The sequence below is a fragment of the Nipponia nippon genome, unplaced genomic scaffold (genome assembly GCF_047370975.1).
Source record: "Nipponia nippon isolate SJK-2023a ecotype South Korea unplaced genomic scaffold, ASM4737097v1 scaffold_3, whole genome shotgun sequence".
NCBI classification, from domain to species: Eukaryota; Metazoa; Chordata; class Aves; order Pelecaniformes; family Threskiornithidae; genus Nipponia; species Nipponia nippon.
In genome coordinates this window covers 102,846,261-102,863,555 of record NW_028262347.1, presented here as the reverse complement: position 1 = coordinate 102,863,555, position 17,295 = coordinate 102,846,261, and the positions used below count along the sequence as shown (strand labels likewise).

The 17,295-nt window shown below is 36.6% G+C and overlaps 1 protein-coding gene across 3 annotated transcripts in view; it reads left to right on the top strand.

The window, feature by feature from the left end:
* The window catches only part of VCL (vinculin), a 63,230-nt gene that overhangs the window by 21,153 nt on the left and 24,782 nt on the right, over positions 1-17,295 (top strand). For 2 of the 3 annotated variants that reach the window (XM_087766904.1, XM_087766902.1), the window contains exons 2-6: positions 2,240-2,310; positions 8,486-8,636; positions 10,610-10,718; positions 13,146-13,268; positions 13,542-13,702. In XM_087766904.1, coding sequence (XP_087623030.1) covers positions 2,240-2,310; positions 8,486-8,636; positions 10,610-10,718; positions 13,146-13,268; positions 13,542-13,702 — 615 coding nt within the window. Of the gene's footprint in view, positions 1-2,239; positions 2,311-8,485; positions 8,664-10,609; positions 10,719-13,145; positions 13,269-13,541; positions 13,703-17,295 lie in introns of those variants that run through there. The other variant, XM_087766903.1, reaches the window with a different exon arrangement.

The following is a 17,295-nucleotide window of genomic DNA, read 5'->3' as shown; positions in this document are numbered from 1 at the left end:
AAATATGGTAGAAAGTCCTTTCCTCTAGAAAGGTAGGGGACCCTTTTAATTGAGGCCTCATGGGAACTGTCTGAAATCTTGTGTCCTGTGTGCTGTATAGTGCTGAGGATATTGGAGGAATGAGTATTTCTGCTTTGTGATGGACTTGGAAGAGAAATGATCTGTTTTTGGAGTTTAGGACAAAGACTGTCTGTTTCAGGAAAGTTTTGAGGTTAAAACTCTCCACAAAAAATTAAAATGCGAATTGACTTATATCCTATATGTTACTTTCATTTGAAGACTAAAGATCCTAGCTAGGCATAACAAGAATATCCATAGGTATGTATAGATACATAAAGTGCATATATAGCGTGTATATATAATCTATAATTAGTGGATAATGCTTCTTTGAGTAGTGAACTTGGGTATATCCTTTTATAGAAGAGACTTATGCTTTCGTCTGAATGAAGAAATGCTTTTTGTATGGTCTAATAAAACTAGAAATAACTTATATCAAGCACCAAGTGTGTTGTAACTTGAGCAGAAATTGTTTCTTGGTTGCTCCTGACTGGCTGTTCAATATAAAATAGTGATAATGATTGCTAGAATGACCTTCGACTGGAAGCTGCCCTCCACCCTCCCATTGTAAGCTTTATTTTTGTGCATTCTTTTAAAACTGTATATCTTCTGAACTACTTTGTTTTACATAAACTGAACTATATGCAGATTGGTACAGCTGCAAGAGACAGAAATCTTGAAACCTCCCAATGGTTCTCTGGAAATAAAGTATTACTCTTCATTTTTCACCTGGTGACAGTCTTCTGTCTGAACAATGTATAATCCAAAATTTATGCAAATTACCCCTTTTCTGTGTCATCTTTATCGTGCATGTGTGCATATGAACATGTGAGAAATATGAAAAATGTGCTTCATGAGTGCAATGGAAATAATTAGAAACAAACCAAAGCAGGCATACATGACCTGCCAGAGAGTAACCCTGTCCAAAGAAATGGGGCATGAGATATGCTTATTGTCCTCCTGAGGCACTGCTGTGAAGTTGAGGAGTCAAAGCAACGCTGCAGTGCTGTGTACTGGGAGGGAGCATGGCTGTTTAGTGAGCCTACACTTAAGAGACAGAAACCTATCATAAAGTTGAAGACCTCTAACTTCCTCTCTGCTCTTCCCTTCGTTACTTACAAATACCTATGTGACTACTTGTGAGTGTAGTACTAATAAAAAAAAAAAAAAATAAATGTAGGCTAGGCTGACTCTGTATTTGAACCAAATAAAACACTAGGGACAATGTAGTTCTGTAAAGCCCCTCTGAAAAGGACCAGACTAGGGACACAAAGTTTTTGGCAAGTGGCATAAACTTGCAAGGAGATGGTGCTTCTGGAAGGCTGTACAGCACTAGAATTGGCAAGTGCTGTGCATACTGGCACACTACAACTTCTGTCAAAAACCAGCAAATCTTTAAACACCAGCTGATCAGGGATTTTCAGGGCTATCTTGTCTAACTTGAGCAGGCCTGGCAGCTCTTAACACAAACTAGTGTCTGGGTTAAAGACCTTCTGCTTTGTGATGCCTTTCTGAATAGCTTATTCAGCTGGAAAATACAGTGAACAAAGGAGCTGGAAATATTTTGTCAAGTTGGTGATCTCACAGTCCAGAGAGCCAGCTACCCGTTACAAAGACTTCTATTGTGTAACACAAGAGCTAGTGTATAGAAAACTCCAGATCTTACTCTATCTCTTTCTTTATTAGCTTCTACATAATTATTTTTGCCTAAAGGGTGGTGTGAATGTGGATGTGGGGGTCTATTCTCAGTAATTAACTACATTTTTCAAATAGACTAGGTTGAATAGCAAAATGGGGGTATTTTTTTTTTTTTTTAACTTTGAACTTTATTTCTGACTTGTGGGGATTAGGAGGGAGGGAAGCCTACAGAGTTCACAGTGATTAAGTTTTTACAACTAAGTGTAGTAAACAGATAGTATTGTTTGTGTGGAGAGTGGGAAGAGGGGAAAAGTGCCCCCCCCAATTTAGTAGAAGTGTTGGCAGGAAACAACATATGGTTTCTGAAGCATTAGACTAACCACAGTCTACAGTGGTCTCAAAAATAGACATAGCAACAGCAAACCTAGTGAAAGGAATTATCATTAGTACAAATGATTTTTTTTTGTTGCTATTTTGCTATTTGTTTTCATCTAGGCTTTACAGTGAAATTCTGAATCTTAAGTATGATTTCTTTCTCCTGCAGGTTGGAAAAGAGACTGTGCAGACAACAGAAGACCAGATCTTGAAAAGGGATATGCCACCAGCATTTATCAAGTAAATTCATTTTATTGTAAATCTTCTATTATAGGTATAGGAAACCTGTTCCAATGATAGATCACTGTTACTCATTTCTGCTGTACAGATTAGAAAATACTCTTATGTTTCAGTAGCTCTTTGGGGTCTTGAAGCTGATCTTTGCCAGGAATGACCTTTCTGCCAATGGTGACTTTTCTTCTTATTCTATATATGCGGGTACATATCTAGGATGTTTCTTCCTTAAAAGAAAAAAATTCGGAGTAACAATGGAACTTACTTATGTGCTGTTGTAGTTTTGCCAAACAGCGTCAGAGATAACATGGTGTTCTCAATCTTTCCTATTAATTTAGTTGGTGGAAAAGTGTGAATTTGTCAATATAGGCAGCTGATGCATGATATAACTGCCTGGAAATCTAATATATTTGAAGAACAGTGACTGACACTCTTAATTCCACGGCTCAGTGTCAAGGATAACTGACTTTCTCCTTCTGCTGCCTTAAGCCTTAAAAATCATACATCACTTCTTGTTACGGAATTGCCAAGCTTCTTACTGCCAATGGACAAACTTTCACTGAAGTGACTTTGCCCTACAACCTACTGAATGTAGTGACTGCTCTATTAGTGTTGTCCAGTTTGTACAGAATGACTGAATATTTTACTGTATTCCCAAAAACAAGAGGCAGATAGTCAAAAAAAGAAAGCATTGAGGCAACTAAGAAAATACTAAAATGGAGAACAGAGATGATGTCTATAAAGGAAGTTTCTGTTATGCAGTGAAAAAGGATTTAGTTTATTGCATTGTAGGTTGACAAAATGGTCGTAGGACCAGGTGGTATTAGCATAAGAGTTCAAGAATGAAATAGCTGAATTATTAGTGAAGTACAGTCTCTCATTTGAGACCATGCGGTATGTCAATCAAGGTGATGCTACTACCTGAGAAACTTTCTAGGGGAATCTGGGTAACAGGAGGTCTATTGGTCTGATGTACCTTTGGAGCAAATGACTAGAAATTCTATACTAGAGAAGAGAATTAACAGATCCCAAATATGTATTATTTGCTTTGGGTGAATTGACTGTTTCTGTGGAGGGAAATTCTGCCTTATAAATCTGTTGGTGTTCTTAGAAATATCACAAATGGGGATAAGGGTAATCCAGGTCATACAGTATACACCGATTTCTAAACTTTTTGGCAAGGTCTGAAGGCTTTTAAGAAAATGAAGTAGTCACAGGAAATAAGAGAAGTTCTTGTATGGAAAAGAGAAAATTGAAAGTGAAAGGAAAAATTACATGGTTAACTGTGACAATGGTGGGAGGTAAGCTGTGGTCAGTAGGGCTCTAGAGATCTCTGCTGGGATTATGCTTTTTACCACGTTCCTAAATGCCCTGGAAACCAGGATGAGCAGTGAGTCAAAAGTACTTGCTGATGATATGAAGTCTTACACAGGGTTGTGAGATTAATGGGTGACTCTGAGAAATTACAGCAGGACCTTATTAAACTGAGTGACTTGATATTAAGCATGGATGAAATTATTTTGGAAGATCTGAAATGATGCACACATGGGAGAGCAGCAGCTCTAGCTTCAGATAGGGTGATTGACTCTGAACTGGCCATTTCCAATGGTGAGCATGGTCTTGGAGCTGTGATACATTGGCGAGAGCATCCATTATATGCTCAGTAGTGGTGAAAAAGTAAACCAAATGTTAGGTTTATCAGTAAAGGCCGAGAGACCAAAATGTCACTGTATGTTTTTCTCCCACACCTTGAATACTGCATGCACTTGTGATCCCTAATTTTAGAAATGCTGTAGTAGAACTGGAAAAAGCTCATAGAAAGACTTTGAGAGCAATCGAAGGTCAGGAATTGCTTCTGTATATAAGGTAAACCTAAGTAGGCTGGAGCTCTTCAGCCTGGGAAAGGTGGCAGAGGGGATCGGGGCCCTGGCAAAGGTCTAAGGAAGTATGAGTTACATGGAGAAGATGGAAACTTGCGCTTTTTTTCCTGTGCAAGAACTTGATGGGGGCATTGCTTTAAGCTAGTAGTTGATAAACCAACAATAGGGAGAGCTTCTTTTTGTAGCAAGTTATGTACTGTTAAAATTCTTTATATAAGTTTGGAGGTTAATAGATAAGTACTTAGAGGAATCCATTGTGGGTTATCAAACAGACAAACTGCAGGAAATCCCAAGAACTGAAAAGAGTTGGAGGATGGGAGAGTGCCCAGAGGAAGTACGATAAATGCTTATCCTGTTCTTAACCTTCCTTAGGCATCTACTTTCGGCTACTTTTGGAGACAGGATACTGAACTAAATGGGCCTTTGATACAATCCACTACAGTATTTATTATGCTGTGTTCCTGGTGTGTGATCTTGTTTGGGTGTAGAGGGGTTTGATTTTTTTTTTTGAGGGGAGTGTTTATGTATTGAAATGAGACCAAAACTTTTCTTCTTTCCTCATGAGCTGTATACAAACATGTAATTTTGATTGTGCTCATTTTCTAGGATGTGCAGAGTTAGTTAATTTCCAGGTTCTTGTTCACCTAGACAAGTAAGGGATTAAGAAAAGAGATTCTCTTAATTGCTATACTGCAACCAGTCTTTGATCAACACTCAGCAGATTGTGGAGACTGAAATAGTTGAATTACTGTAGAAATGTGATACAAGCACTGCTGAATAGTACCACTTTATGCTGGGTGCAAGACCTTTTTCTGCAGCAATTCATGACTGCTTGAATTATGACACAATGAAAAATGGGAGACAAAGCTGGCTGTCACAGTGATGAAACCTACTTTGCGTACTACTCGTTATCCAAGATGCAGTAACGTGAGTTAGGAATGTTCAATGGCCTTTGTGAATGATAATCTATTGCATTTGTTGTTTTTTGTTAATCCAGAGTTTATATCAAAATGAACTAGTACATGTTAACAGTTCCTTGTTAACACTATGGAGTGTATTGTCACCGATATCTGTGTTGTAGGGACAAGTGACAGTCACAGGTGAGCTGCCGAAGGAGTCTTACCTGTTCTTTCATTAAAGAGCAGGATTTGGATGCAGGAAGCGGAACAGATGAGGGTTGTCTTTTTCTTTCCTGAGAGGAGGGGTTTTTGTTTCTAAAGTGTTAGTTCAGGAATTGGCACTCCTCTAAGGAAGTGCTCCAGCAGAACTTGTACTGGCACGTGGATGATGGGGTAAGGAGCAGTGTGCATGTGCTAGCACCGCATTCCCTGTCCATAGTTTCTCCATTCAAAAGGACCACCAGTCTTGAGGGAACCACTCTTGGAGGATGAGGGAGAAGATCTTTTCAAAGACTTGGGTTTTGGCTTGCTTGAGACTGGCATTGATGGTTCATAATGGATAAATATGATGGTAATATGTAAAGTTTTTCAGTCGGAGTGTGATTGTGCAGCAAAATAATTTGGCTGCTGAGAAGCTATCGTGCATCTCTTTGCTTGCTACTGCCATAAACCACATTGGAACTATTGACCTAGAGTTAAAAAATGCTGTGTTCTTTATCTTAATTGTCTTAATCAGCAGGGAGTATGAGTAATGCATATAATTTACATCAGATGTTTTGCAATGTATTCATATTACTTGTTACACTTCCCTTGTAAAGAAGGAAAAAGCTGTAATCTGTAGGCAAAGAATAGGGTAACACCTGATTTGTTTACGCTGAGAGCAATGTTAATGTAAAATATGTAATATATTTGCTTTTTATGTTATACTTCTAGAACTGTAAGTAATCTAAACTGTAGTGAGTAAACTCACTACAACTTAAATGATTAGAAATTGAAACAAGCATTATTCAAGCATCAAAGGCATTGCTTGGCATTTTTGGGCAGGCATCTCTGGGAAAAGCAGAAGTCAGTCCTAAAACCTAAAAACTAAAATGGTAGTTTAGCATAAGCTAAATTTTTTTTTTCCTCACCTTTCATAAAGGAGACACTAACAGGAATGAAGCTGGTTGACTACCAAAAAGTAGTATGGTTGGAAATACTATGACCTGAGTCTTTTCCACAAAGAATTTGGCTGGTGTTAACATAGCTATTGTAACCATGCCTCAAAAATAAATATACATTTTTTTATAAAGTTGGGTTTTTTTAGGTTACAATATAATACAGGGATTAGAAAATTCACTGTAGCAATGAACTTCTGTTAAAAACTTTTGAATGTGTTTGATTCTTGTGATAGAACAAGTGGTTGATTGCAGTGAATATTTTTAGTATTTTTTTTTTAATTAAAGTAATTTAATTACTTTTTTCCTCAAATTCTGATCTTTTGTTCCCTAGCATGTATGCTTTGCAGGGGTTGGAGGGTGTCTGGTTTTTAAACACCACTCTGCTTTTTTGTACATAGTGCACACTCCTGAAGTCTTTCAAATGCATTGGGACGTTTATACAAAATGGACATCGTACAAGTAAAATGCACATTTACTTTTCGGAGGTTCAATTCTAAAAACTGTAAAAGAAAACTTTGAATCTTTAGAAACTTTATTTTTGTTAATTATGGTGACTTCTGGGGTAATACACATTCATATTAATGCCTTTCTTTACAAATGAAAAAGCCAGCCTTGAGATAATCATTAGTATTAAACACATGACCATAAAATTGAACTGTAGGAAATTAAGTATTTCTGAGCCGGCTGAATAGGTTATTTGTTTAATCCCTTTCTTGGCAGAGTTGAAAAGAATAAATTTGAGAAGCAAATGCAGAAATCTAATTTAGTGAAGTCAGTTGACTTTGATAATACAACTGAGTACATTGCATAGTAATGAGCAGACCAGCCCCACTTTGTCTTGAAGTCCTCCTGTATTTTCTTACTCAGTTATGAGTTACTACCATCTGATGTGTTGAGCAGATGTCTTGCTAAAGAGCAGGTTATGTTAAGGTCAGCTGGCCCAATTCGATCTGCTCTAGGGAACCATTAGCTGAAAACTTTACTTTCTGAAAATGTATATTTTCCTGTAATGAGTGTCTTATTTCTAGTATAGTTAAATTTATATGTAACCATTATGTTCTGCCATTTGTGTTAACAAGGAATGTAGGGGAGAAAGTGGGATAACTGTGTAACTTTCCAATAGTACTTAACAAAGTATGATAAGAGTGTGTCCAAGTGGTCAGTAGAAAACAGGCTATATTACAAGCATGAAAAAGTTGTGATAAGAGATAGTATTGCTGTAATAAAAGGGTTTAATGTTTGTTGGAACCTCATGTAACTTGAATGAGCACATGGCACTCATGTGCATAGAGCCTATGTATTAGACTACGCTTACATTTCTGTGAAAGAAACAGGAGAGAATGGAGGAAAGTCACAATCAGTGTAGTCAATAAGTACAGTCATGAATAGCATAGCTAACATGGAAGTAAAGTCTGAATTTTGTATTTCTCTAAGCTGTCATGAACTAATTACAACAAGGGAACAAAACCGAAAGCTTTTCAATGTTCCAGTTCTTGATATTTTAAAATTATTGGGTTAGATGGCTGGATGGAACCTAATTTCAGAGCTCATTTGCTTATTGTAGTACCTTCTGTGTTACTGTAATTACATACTGTAATACCTTGCAAAACCTCCTTTCTGTTTTTAAGTGTGGAATTGCAAGCTGCATTTGAAGTTCATACCTTATCACTAAATCTTGTAGCTATTTGAAATGCTATTTCTGTCCTGAGTGTTAACAGACTCTGAAGAGCTGGACTATAGCTTCAATAAGCAGGGCACGGTGTCTTGGTTTTCTTAATACTATGTTCTTTTGTCTTAATGTGTAGCTATCATTTAATATTTATTAATAGCAATTGCTTCTTGAATGACAATGCAAATACAAGGCTGATAAAGGTTAGCAATTACTTTGTGAAGTCCTGAAAGAATAATTTTGTCCACTGCCCTTGTCATTAAGAATGAAAGGTGTTTTGCCACGTTGGGACCTCTCCTTAATGACACTGTATTGACTGCTGTACATGGAATACTTCCCTACATTGGAAGATTGCATGACTTCTGAAAAACTGTGTTGTACAGTTGCTGGTTACTTTCTTGTTAAAATAAATACAATAAATACCCTTGCCTTTTAAACTGTAAAGGTGTAGAATGATCAGTTTGCTTGCAGTGTTTTAAGTAGTAAAGTTAAAAACAAATCCAGCATTTTCTCAAGTCTGTTGTCATACAGACAGAAACTAATCAGCAAATTTTGTCTGATGACTTTCCACAGAGTGGAGAACGCCTGCACCAAACTTGTTCGGGCAGCCCAGATGCTGCAAGCAGATCCTTATTCAGTACCAGCTCGTGACTATCTAATTGACGGATCAAGAGGCATCCTTTCTGGAACGTCAGACTTACTGCTGACATTTGATGAAGCGGAGGTAGGAATCCCAACATGACTGACATAGGTATCTGCACAATAGCATTATTAATTCAAATATCCACCTAACTGAATTAGCTGCTCTAAACTATCGAGTAGATGAATGTATTTTTGATTGTTTTAGCTTGATTGGAAGCATATTTTGCATTCCTTTCTGTCAGAAGCTTAGGCCTGTTGCTCCGTTTTGTTAAGAGCACCTTTGTATGACATGATGTGTAGGTGTAGCCTGTGATTATTCCTCAAAAAGGCCAGATTCCATCAACTCTTTCTTACATCTTGCTGACACTTTTCTGTATTCCCTTCACCATACCCATTACTGATCCTTATATTCTCTGTATACCTTCACTGCAAAGCCCTAGGCCACTTTCTAACATGTCTGAGTCATTAGCTGTAGCAATTTAATTGGTCTTGGGGTATGGGAGGTAATACAAATCTGGACTGTCTGGCTGGTTAACCAGAAGATGTGTTCTGATAGATGTAACAGTTGCTACATTCTGGCTGCTGCACAAACCAAAAAGTGGCTCAGAGGTGCTGTTTGTCCATCCTCAGATGGACAAAAACTCAGAGTTGCAAGGAAACTTAAAAAGGAGTTTGTGAGTGTCTTGTGTTTGAAAGTGTTTCTTTGTTACAAATCTTACTTACTCTTGTGATCCTCTTTCTGGGAATGTGGAGTCTTGCTTGTTTCTAAATAGCAAATATCATGCTACTATGAGGAAATGAACCTCACACTGTTAGAAATACTGATGTTAATTCTAAATTTTACCCGTGCAACAATCTGTTAGTGTATGAAATTGTGTTATTCTTCCTGCTGTTCTGAGTAGTCTAACAGGGCATCCTTGTCTCTCATTTAATCAGCTCATGGTACTGTTAGCACATCTCTCTGAAATGAGGAGAATGCTATGGGATTTCTCTGTGGCACTTGTGATTACACATTATTTTAAGTGGTTTTTAATAGATACTAAGAAGTGTTATAGGACAGAATTGCAAGGAAGTTAATAGCCTTTAATCTCCCTGCTTCCAGTGTTTAGGAGATGAGTTGACTTCTGTGGAGTTAATGCTTCATTGAACTAGTCTCTGATAGCTGCATGTTAACTAAAAGAAAAATATTAGTCTGGAATGATTGACTTCTCACAAATACAAAACTTGGCTCTGTTACATAATCCTCCTATACATAATCCTACTATGTTTCAAGATAAACTAACATTGAGACAAAACTGAAATGAGTTTGAGGAAACTATGATCTGTTCTAGGGGCTGAATGCTGCTTGTGGTTGATATGAATTAAATGTTAATTAACTCATTCTTCAGTGAGAATTGTATGTGGTGTTGTCAGAAATAATGTGGTTCAGGAGGTTAGAAGATTAACTAACTGACAAAGAACTCTGTTTTGGAATCAAGTATGAACTGAAAATGTTAAGCTGAGGCAGATGTCCAGAGGTGAAGAAAGTACAGTCTTCACAGATTTTTCTGGAAAGCTTAAGATGTTGGATCTACCTTTCCCACTGGAATGCTGCATAATGCTTTATCCATATGTAAAGCTCTACGGTGAATAATATTTCCTCTGAAAGCTTGGAGTCTGCTTTCTATGTAGTTTTGCTTTGTGACTTAAGTTAAATATTTTTTTATTGATGAAATTGCAATGAAAAACTTTAAGCATGCCAGCATACTTAAATGCACTTCCTTATAACCTATTTTCTCAATGCAATCCTTCATTTATCATACAAAGTGAAAACACTGGAAGTAGGATTTTGCATTTCTGAGTAGTGGCATGCTGATTAAATATTGTCTTTGTCAATACAGCACTCTTGAGTAATTGTGGGTAACTTAATCAGTATCCCAGACCTTCGTGATTGCCCATATGTCATGTTAGCAAATTAGAATTATTAGAACCTGTTCTGTTCTAATAATAGGCTTGCATTTCTAATTTAAGTGTAACTTAGCTTTGTCTAATAAACAATGGAAATTTCTTTTTTAGGTCCGTAAAATCATCCGTGTCTGCAAAGGAATATTGGAATATCTGACTGTGGCGGAAGTAGTAGAGACTATGGAGGATTTGGTGACATACACAAAGAATCTAGGGCCAGGTTTGATTTGCTACAGCCTATCATAAACATACTAAGTATAGTCTTTTCCACTACCTTTTTTTTCCCCCTCCAGCACCTTCCTCACCCAAGTTTTCAAGTGTTTGGACAAGGATAAAACAGTTGCTTTGAAAGTGTCTGTTCGAAAGAGTTTTAAACTAGAGGGTGAATGATGACTATTTTGATTCACATTCTCTCTTAAGAATGCAGAAGAGTCAGGATGTTGGTAAATGATATGTACTGTACTTTTCCTACACTGTATTATATGAGGGAAGTAAGCATGCATTAAGCTGATAAAATGTCTGTACTGAGATGGTTAGGCCTACTAGGAATTTCTTGGAGTAGTATAAGCTACATATCATGTATTAACATCTTAATGAGGTTGCAGAAATAACTGTCTTGCAGTATAATACAAAAGCACAGCTGTTACAAAAAAACTTTTTATTCATTATTTGATGCTCTTTTGCTACTTGTTACTTCACTGTGTTAACTCGCACTTTCACTGGTGGAAGTAAGTGATTGGTAAGTGAAGCGCTGGGTTGCTGTACAGGAAACCTGCCATTAATCTCAGTCATCTACTACTCTATATGCTTTAGTTTCAGCAAGCATTAACTAGTTCAGGTATTTAACGAAAGCATTCTATAAAATGGCGATGTTGTGGTGATAATGTAGGAAGATATTGGAATTAAAGATACACTGTACAAAAGAATGCTTATATAAGCAGAGCAAGAATCTAGCTAGTACTTTATATATATAAATAAGAATACATATGTAGTGTAAGAATAACTAGCTCATAGATAAAATGACTAGCAGCTCTCATGTCACAAAGCATGTTTGTAGATTATCCTGTTTTTATTTAACTTGTGTATACTTTACCCTGTTTCTAGATGTGAAAAACTTTAAGTTACATATGAAGGTATAGTGTTCTCTAAACTTTATGTCCTGTGAGAAGTTACCTTCAGCTAAATAGATTTGCCTCATTTTGAACAGGAAAAGATGAAGCAAAAAGGGCAATCTTCTCTTTCCGTGAAACTTGTTCTTTTACTTGGTATACAATTTTGGTTTCTCTGTGGTCATTGTCTTCCATGTCTTTAAAATGGAAGTTTCCCCAAACGTCAATTTACCCTATTGGGCTCGGTCACAAGCATTTGGGACTTTTCATTGAACCTCACAGACATAATTTGCTGTTACGTGTGTATGATAGAAGTAATAGGTGTTGGGCAAGTGTGTTAATTTCTTAGAAGTGAGATGTAGGCTTGTACCTTTATTGCAAATAATCTTCTCTAAACTCATGCTGTTCTGAATAAATAGTTAATCTTGTGCTTCTGGCATGCTGTAGAAGCACTGTCTTTGCCTCAAGTAAATGCTGCTCAACACTTAACAGCCCATGCCCACAAAACTTTTTAAGCCTGTAGTCCTTGTTCGCTTCAGCTGTATCAACGGGCATCTGAACTTAACTGTTAATATGAGCACTATATAAATAATAGGAATACGAGCATGTACACTTAAAATCGGCCAAGTGCTTATAGGTTTTATGTTGGAAGTAGAGAGGAGAACATGATTACCTATTTAGGCTTTTGTCATTTGAAAGGAAAGGTGGTTCTGCACAATTTACCCCTCTATGCTGTCAGTGCAGGGATTCTACTACTTTTTAGTGTTGTCATTAAAGCTCATTTAACCTTTTTGTTATATTAAGATGCCTAAGATGCTAACCAGCAGAAGAGTAATTCAGCCAAAGAGTATAGAGCTTTCTTCCAGTTTTGTCCCCTGTAGGAGAAAGGGAGAGTGGGACCACAACAGCACCAATTTAAATCAGCTTAATTTTTTAGGAAGCTGTGCCTAAAATTTCCACATGTGCTGCGTGGTGAACTTCATAAGTCTTAGCTATTGCAAATAGATTTGCTCTAGAATAAATTTAATTCTTTCCACATTTTTAGAGCACTGAAATATTTCTAGCAGAACTGAAGTATAAATAGATACAATTCTTGAACTCTGGTAGAACCTCAAGGCAAACAAACCAATCCCTGATGTTTCCTTTTTCTGCCATTTACAATTAAGGCTTTGATGAAATCTTAACAGAAAAAGGGAAAAAACCCTGTAAATTAGCTTCCAGAGTTCGTGAAGTGACTTCATGTCCTAAAGTAGTCGTTTTGGGTATTTTCCTATTTTATTGCTAGGATTTTAAATCAAGAATTTTGAGGATTCCATTCTACTTTGCATAGTGGCTAGGTTTTGAATCAGTGGCTTCTCTGAAGCATCAGGAATGTGTTTTAAGTAACAGCTGCAAATATAAAAATTGAGTTTTAAACTTCATTATAGTTGTCATAACTCATTACACTTTGTTCTTGTTTAGAAAGCTCAGCTGTTGCAAATTAGACTTAATATTACATTTCTTTATTTATGACTGTGTTCAATTACTTTAATCTTTAGGAATGACAAAAATGGCCAAAATGATTGATGAGAGACAACAGGAATTAACTCATCAGGAACATAGGGTTATGCTGGTAAACTCCATGAATACTGTGAAGGAGCTATTGCCAGTACTTATTTCAGGTATTTTCGGCTTTAATTTTTAATATCACTCCGAATTGCTGTCTATTTCGAGCTGGAGTTCGTGTCTTATGTTTATTAAAAATAACAGCCTTGACATTGCTTCTGTACTGATCGCAAATAACTGTGCTTCTTGTATTAAAGCTACAAACTCTTTGAGATAAAATGGTCCATGCAAAATAAAACGTACTACCTCTGTACTAATGCAATAGGAGGTCACCTTAGCATTGATTGTATCTTGCATGTACCTTTTTCTAATCTATGGTATTTTCACAGCTATGAAGATTTTCGTAACCACGAAAAATTCTAAAAGCCAGGGAATAGAAGAGGCATTGAAAAATCGCAATTTCACAGTAGAGAAAATGAGTGCTGAGATAAATGAAATAATCCGTGTATTACAACTCACTTCCTGGGATGAAGATGCCTGGGCAAGCAAGGTATGTTTCACCCCTATGTTTGTATATAGAAGTCTAATTTTTATCTACTGTGTTGTACACTTTATAAACTTGTGTTTTTGGGACTGCTGAAATATATATTTGTGTATCAGTTTTGTAACACTTTGTAATCACATCATATGATCTCTTCAAGGTCAAACAACATCTTCAGAGATGATGGTATTAATGTATCTTTCAAAATTAGCCTTCTCTCAATATGCTAAGCTAAAGGAGTATGGTATTTGAAGGTGGTTCAGTGGCTACGTAATCATATTTGACAGAGGAAAGTTAGGTAAAAAGCTATCATTTTATACATTAAAGTGGTCTTGTAGCTAGGCATTCATAAGTGAGATTACCTGAGATTTTTCTCCTAGATATTACTAGAAAAGATAGGTTGCTGTCATATTCCTTGTGCAAAAGGCCTGAAGTTGAGAAGTTTTAGTCAATTTTTGGGGATCCCTCCTTGAATACTTCCTCCTTTTCCCCCGCTCCATTTTTAGTCTGCACAATGGGAGTAAATTGCAGGTGTTCGCCTTGTCTCAGAGAAATACATGTTACATTGAACAGCCTTTCTGGATAAGTATGATGTCTGTGAAGCTGGCATACGGACAGTATTGGTTCCTAACAACAGTAGTGTTAAGCTGTGCAAGCAACTGCAACCACTTACCTCAAGTTAAATGGTGCTCTTAAGTGATACCCACTGAAGATGCTGAAATGTCTGGCAGACCATAAAGCAGGTCTGACAGACAGAATTGTAAAAGTGTTATTATAGGCTTACAAATAAATGTACCTGCATAACTGAAATTCCTGCCAATTTTTTTGAGTACCTTGAAGTGAATTGCTGAAGGGATTTTTTAAGGATTAGTGCTATAAGCAAACAAGTAACTGTAAATATATTTAAAGAAGATATTGTGACCTGAAGCCAGACGTATTAACAAATGAAATCTTGCAGAAAATCTAACATTGATGTAATCTAGACATTAAAATCACTTTGGCCTATATTGTTTGGCACTTGACCCTTAGTTTGCCTTTTGAGTTATTTTGTCACTATCACTTCCTTATTATGACTACTTTATGCATCTTTGTTTTTGTTCTCCTGTTTCTTACCCTTTTCTCACCTTTAGAAGGTAAGCTTTCTTCCACACCCTACACCTCTACCTTGTACTAAAACCAAAAAAGCATGTATGTGGGATTTTGTGCTGTATGCAGACTGTGTGCTGTGCAACTTTTTATTTGTGTGCCAGCTGTGACACCATACTTATATATGCACACACGGAACTTCTTTTAAAAGGATCTTAATAGCTCTGTCTAGCTACATGTAGAATTGGCTGTCACTAAGAGAATGGTAGTTGCAAGCTGAACTGCATTAAGAGTGTCTTTCCGAGTCTGATTAGAGTTAGCCCAAGATTTTAGAGCACGTTCTTGCTGAATGCTTTTGTGTAATTTATGTTACTAGTCCCTGTAGCTACAAATAAAGGGTCCAGTCATGCAGAACAAGCTTTCTGCATGCCCAGAAAGCTTTATTAAATCAGGAATTTTGTCTATTCCATAGTATTTCACCAGCAGCCTTCCTTCAGTTCAAATGGTTGGTGTGCTTCAGGTCTAGGCCTAAAACTTGGATTTTTGTATATGCGTTTTTTCAATTTAGTTTTATTTTTGGATTTAAGCATTCCTGTATTTTATGAAACACAAGTACAGTTTTGTTTTCTTTTACACAAGAAATTAGGAAATTTTCATGGTAAAAAAAAATGACTTTGCAAAAAGTTGGCAATTTAGCCTTAGGAAATTCTTACTTCTCTTGCTAGTGAGGCAGATAAATAAAGGATTTTTTTAAGACAATAGTTGGCGTATTAGCAGTATTTCCAAATGGAAAATATCACATAATCACAGAATGGGGTTGAAAGGGACCTCTGGAGATCATAATCAAAGTATCATTCAGTTCTGAGTTGAGAACTTCTTAATTGTATTTTGTTTTTTCAATTAAGATAAGCTGACGGTTTGGAACTGTAGCACTGGGCATTAACCAAAACAGTTATGAAATAATTTGAGTTGAAAAATGCAGTGGGATGAAGAAGCAGGAACTAGTTTGCTAATGCACACTTATAACAAACCTTTTCCTGTATTTGTGCATATATCTAACGTTTGACTTATTTTTCTGGGAGGGAGAGGGAATAACTCTTTAATTCTACTTGAGATTACTGTTGCATGCATTTTGTGCCTGGCGGTCAAGGGAAAAGTATTTTCTTCATGCTTTTCTGCAGCAGAGGAAGGTGTGTTTGGGGATACATAGCCTTGAATTTTTACCTGTGTAGTACATGCTACTGTTGATGTTGAAGTTTATTTTATGTTTATTATTATCTTGAATTGTTTATACATCGAAGTATCCCAAAATCTACCTACAGATAGTGGAGAATGAACAAGTGTATGGAGCTAGAGTTGTAGGCTTTTTTGTAAACTATTTTGTTGGTCTTTCCAGACTCTGAAATGCATATTACTGTTACTGGATTGCAATAATCTCTGCTTGCACCAACACTGGACTTTTTTAAAATAGTGTGCTGATTTGGAATTGAAATAGAATTGAGCAAATACTGATCTCAAATACAGATTTTTTTCAAGATTTTGTTAATTTCTTCCATTCATAGCTTTGTACCTTTTATCTTTGAACTTTTAATTTTACAGAGGAGTTTAGCTTTCTCTTGTATGTTCTTAGTGTTTATCTTTTAAATAAACTTGAAGTAATACTCAATTCAAGCATCTTCCATTTCCATAGAAATGGAGGGAGTTAAAAGTTGTAGGAAGCTGAGAAGTATCCAGTATATTGCAGGACTGAACCCTGGATGATGACTAAGCTATCTATTCTGCCAGAAGGCTGGCTTTGCCTATTTTCTTCAACATTGCCTTCTTTGGTAATGAAATGCAGATATTGCTAGACTAGACCACTTTATTGAGTCAGAGGTTGTGTTTTATATTCAACAAGGGATTGTGTAGGATTTATTTTGCTCCTTTTCAAAGCGGTGCCAAGACTACCTGCTCTATGAATAATCTCAAAATTCTTGGTAGTGGCAGAAGTGATGCATAAAGGTATCTTGAGTAAGTGCTCATTTGCTTTAGGAACTGATTTGCAAAAAACCAACTTGCTCTTTTTCCTTCAGACAATGTTGCCCTAGTTGTTTAACTTGATTAACTTAAGTGGTTTATCTCTTCTGAAAAAGTAATAGTGCTGCTTGTGTTGATGAAATTCCTTTTGCCAACAGGGGAACTGTGGGGAGAGGAGGGAAAGAATCCTTTTTTGCTGATAAAATTACTCTATATGAAACTTTTTTGCAGGATAGCTGTAGGATTTTTTCCTTTCTTGCTTGCAACTGATATTCTGCTGGCAAAACCCAAAGAGTAAAATTTTAAACATACTTAGCTGTTTAGGAAGGAACAAGGCATTTAAACAGCTCCAGAAATCAGGAATATCAAGACACTTTCAAGCAGTAAGAGCTTGAGCAAGTTGCTTTGTTTTGTTTAAATTGAACATTGCTACTTCTGTCTTCCTGCTTAATAGCCTGAATTGGTGGCAAAGTCCAGGCATTTCAGGATTGCTACACCTT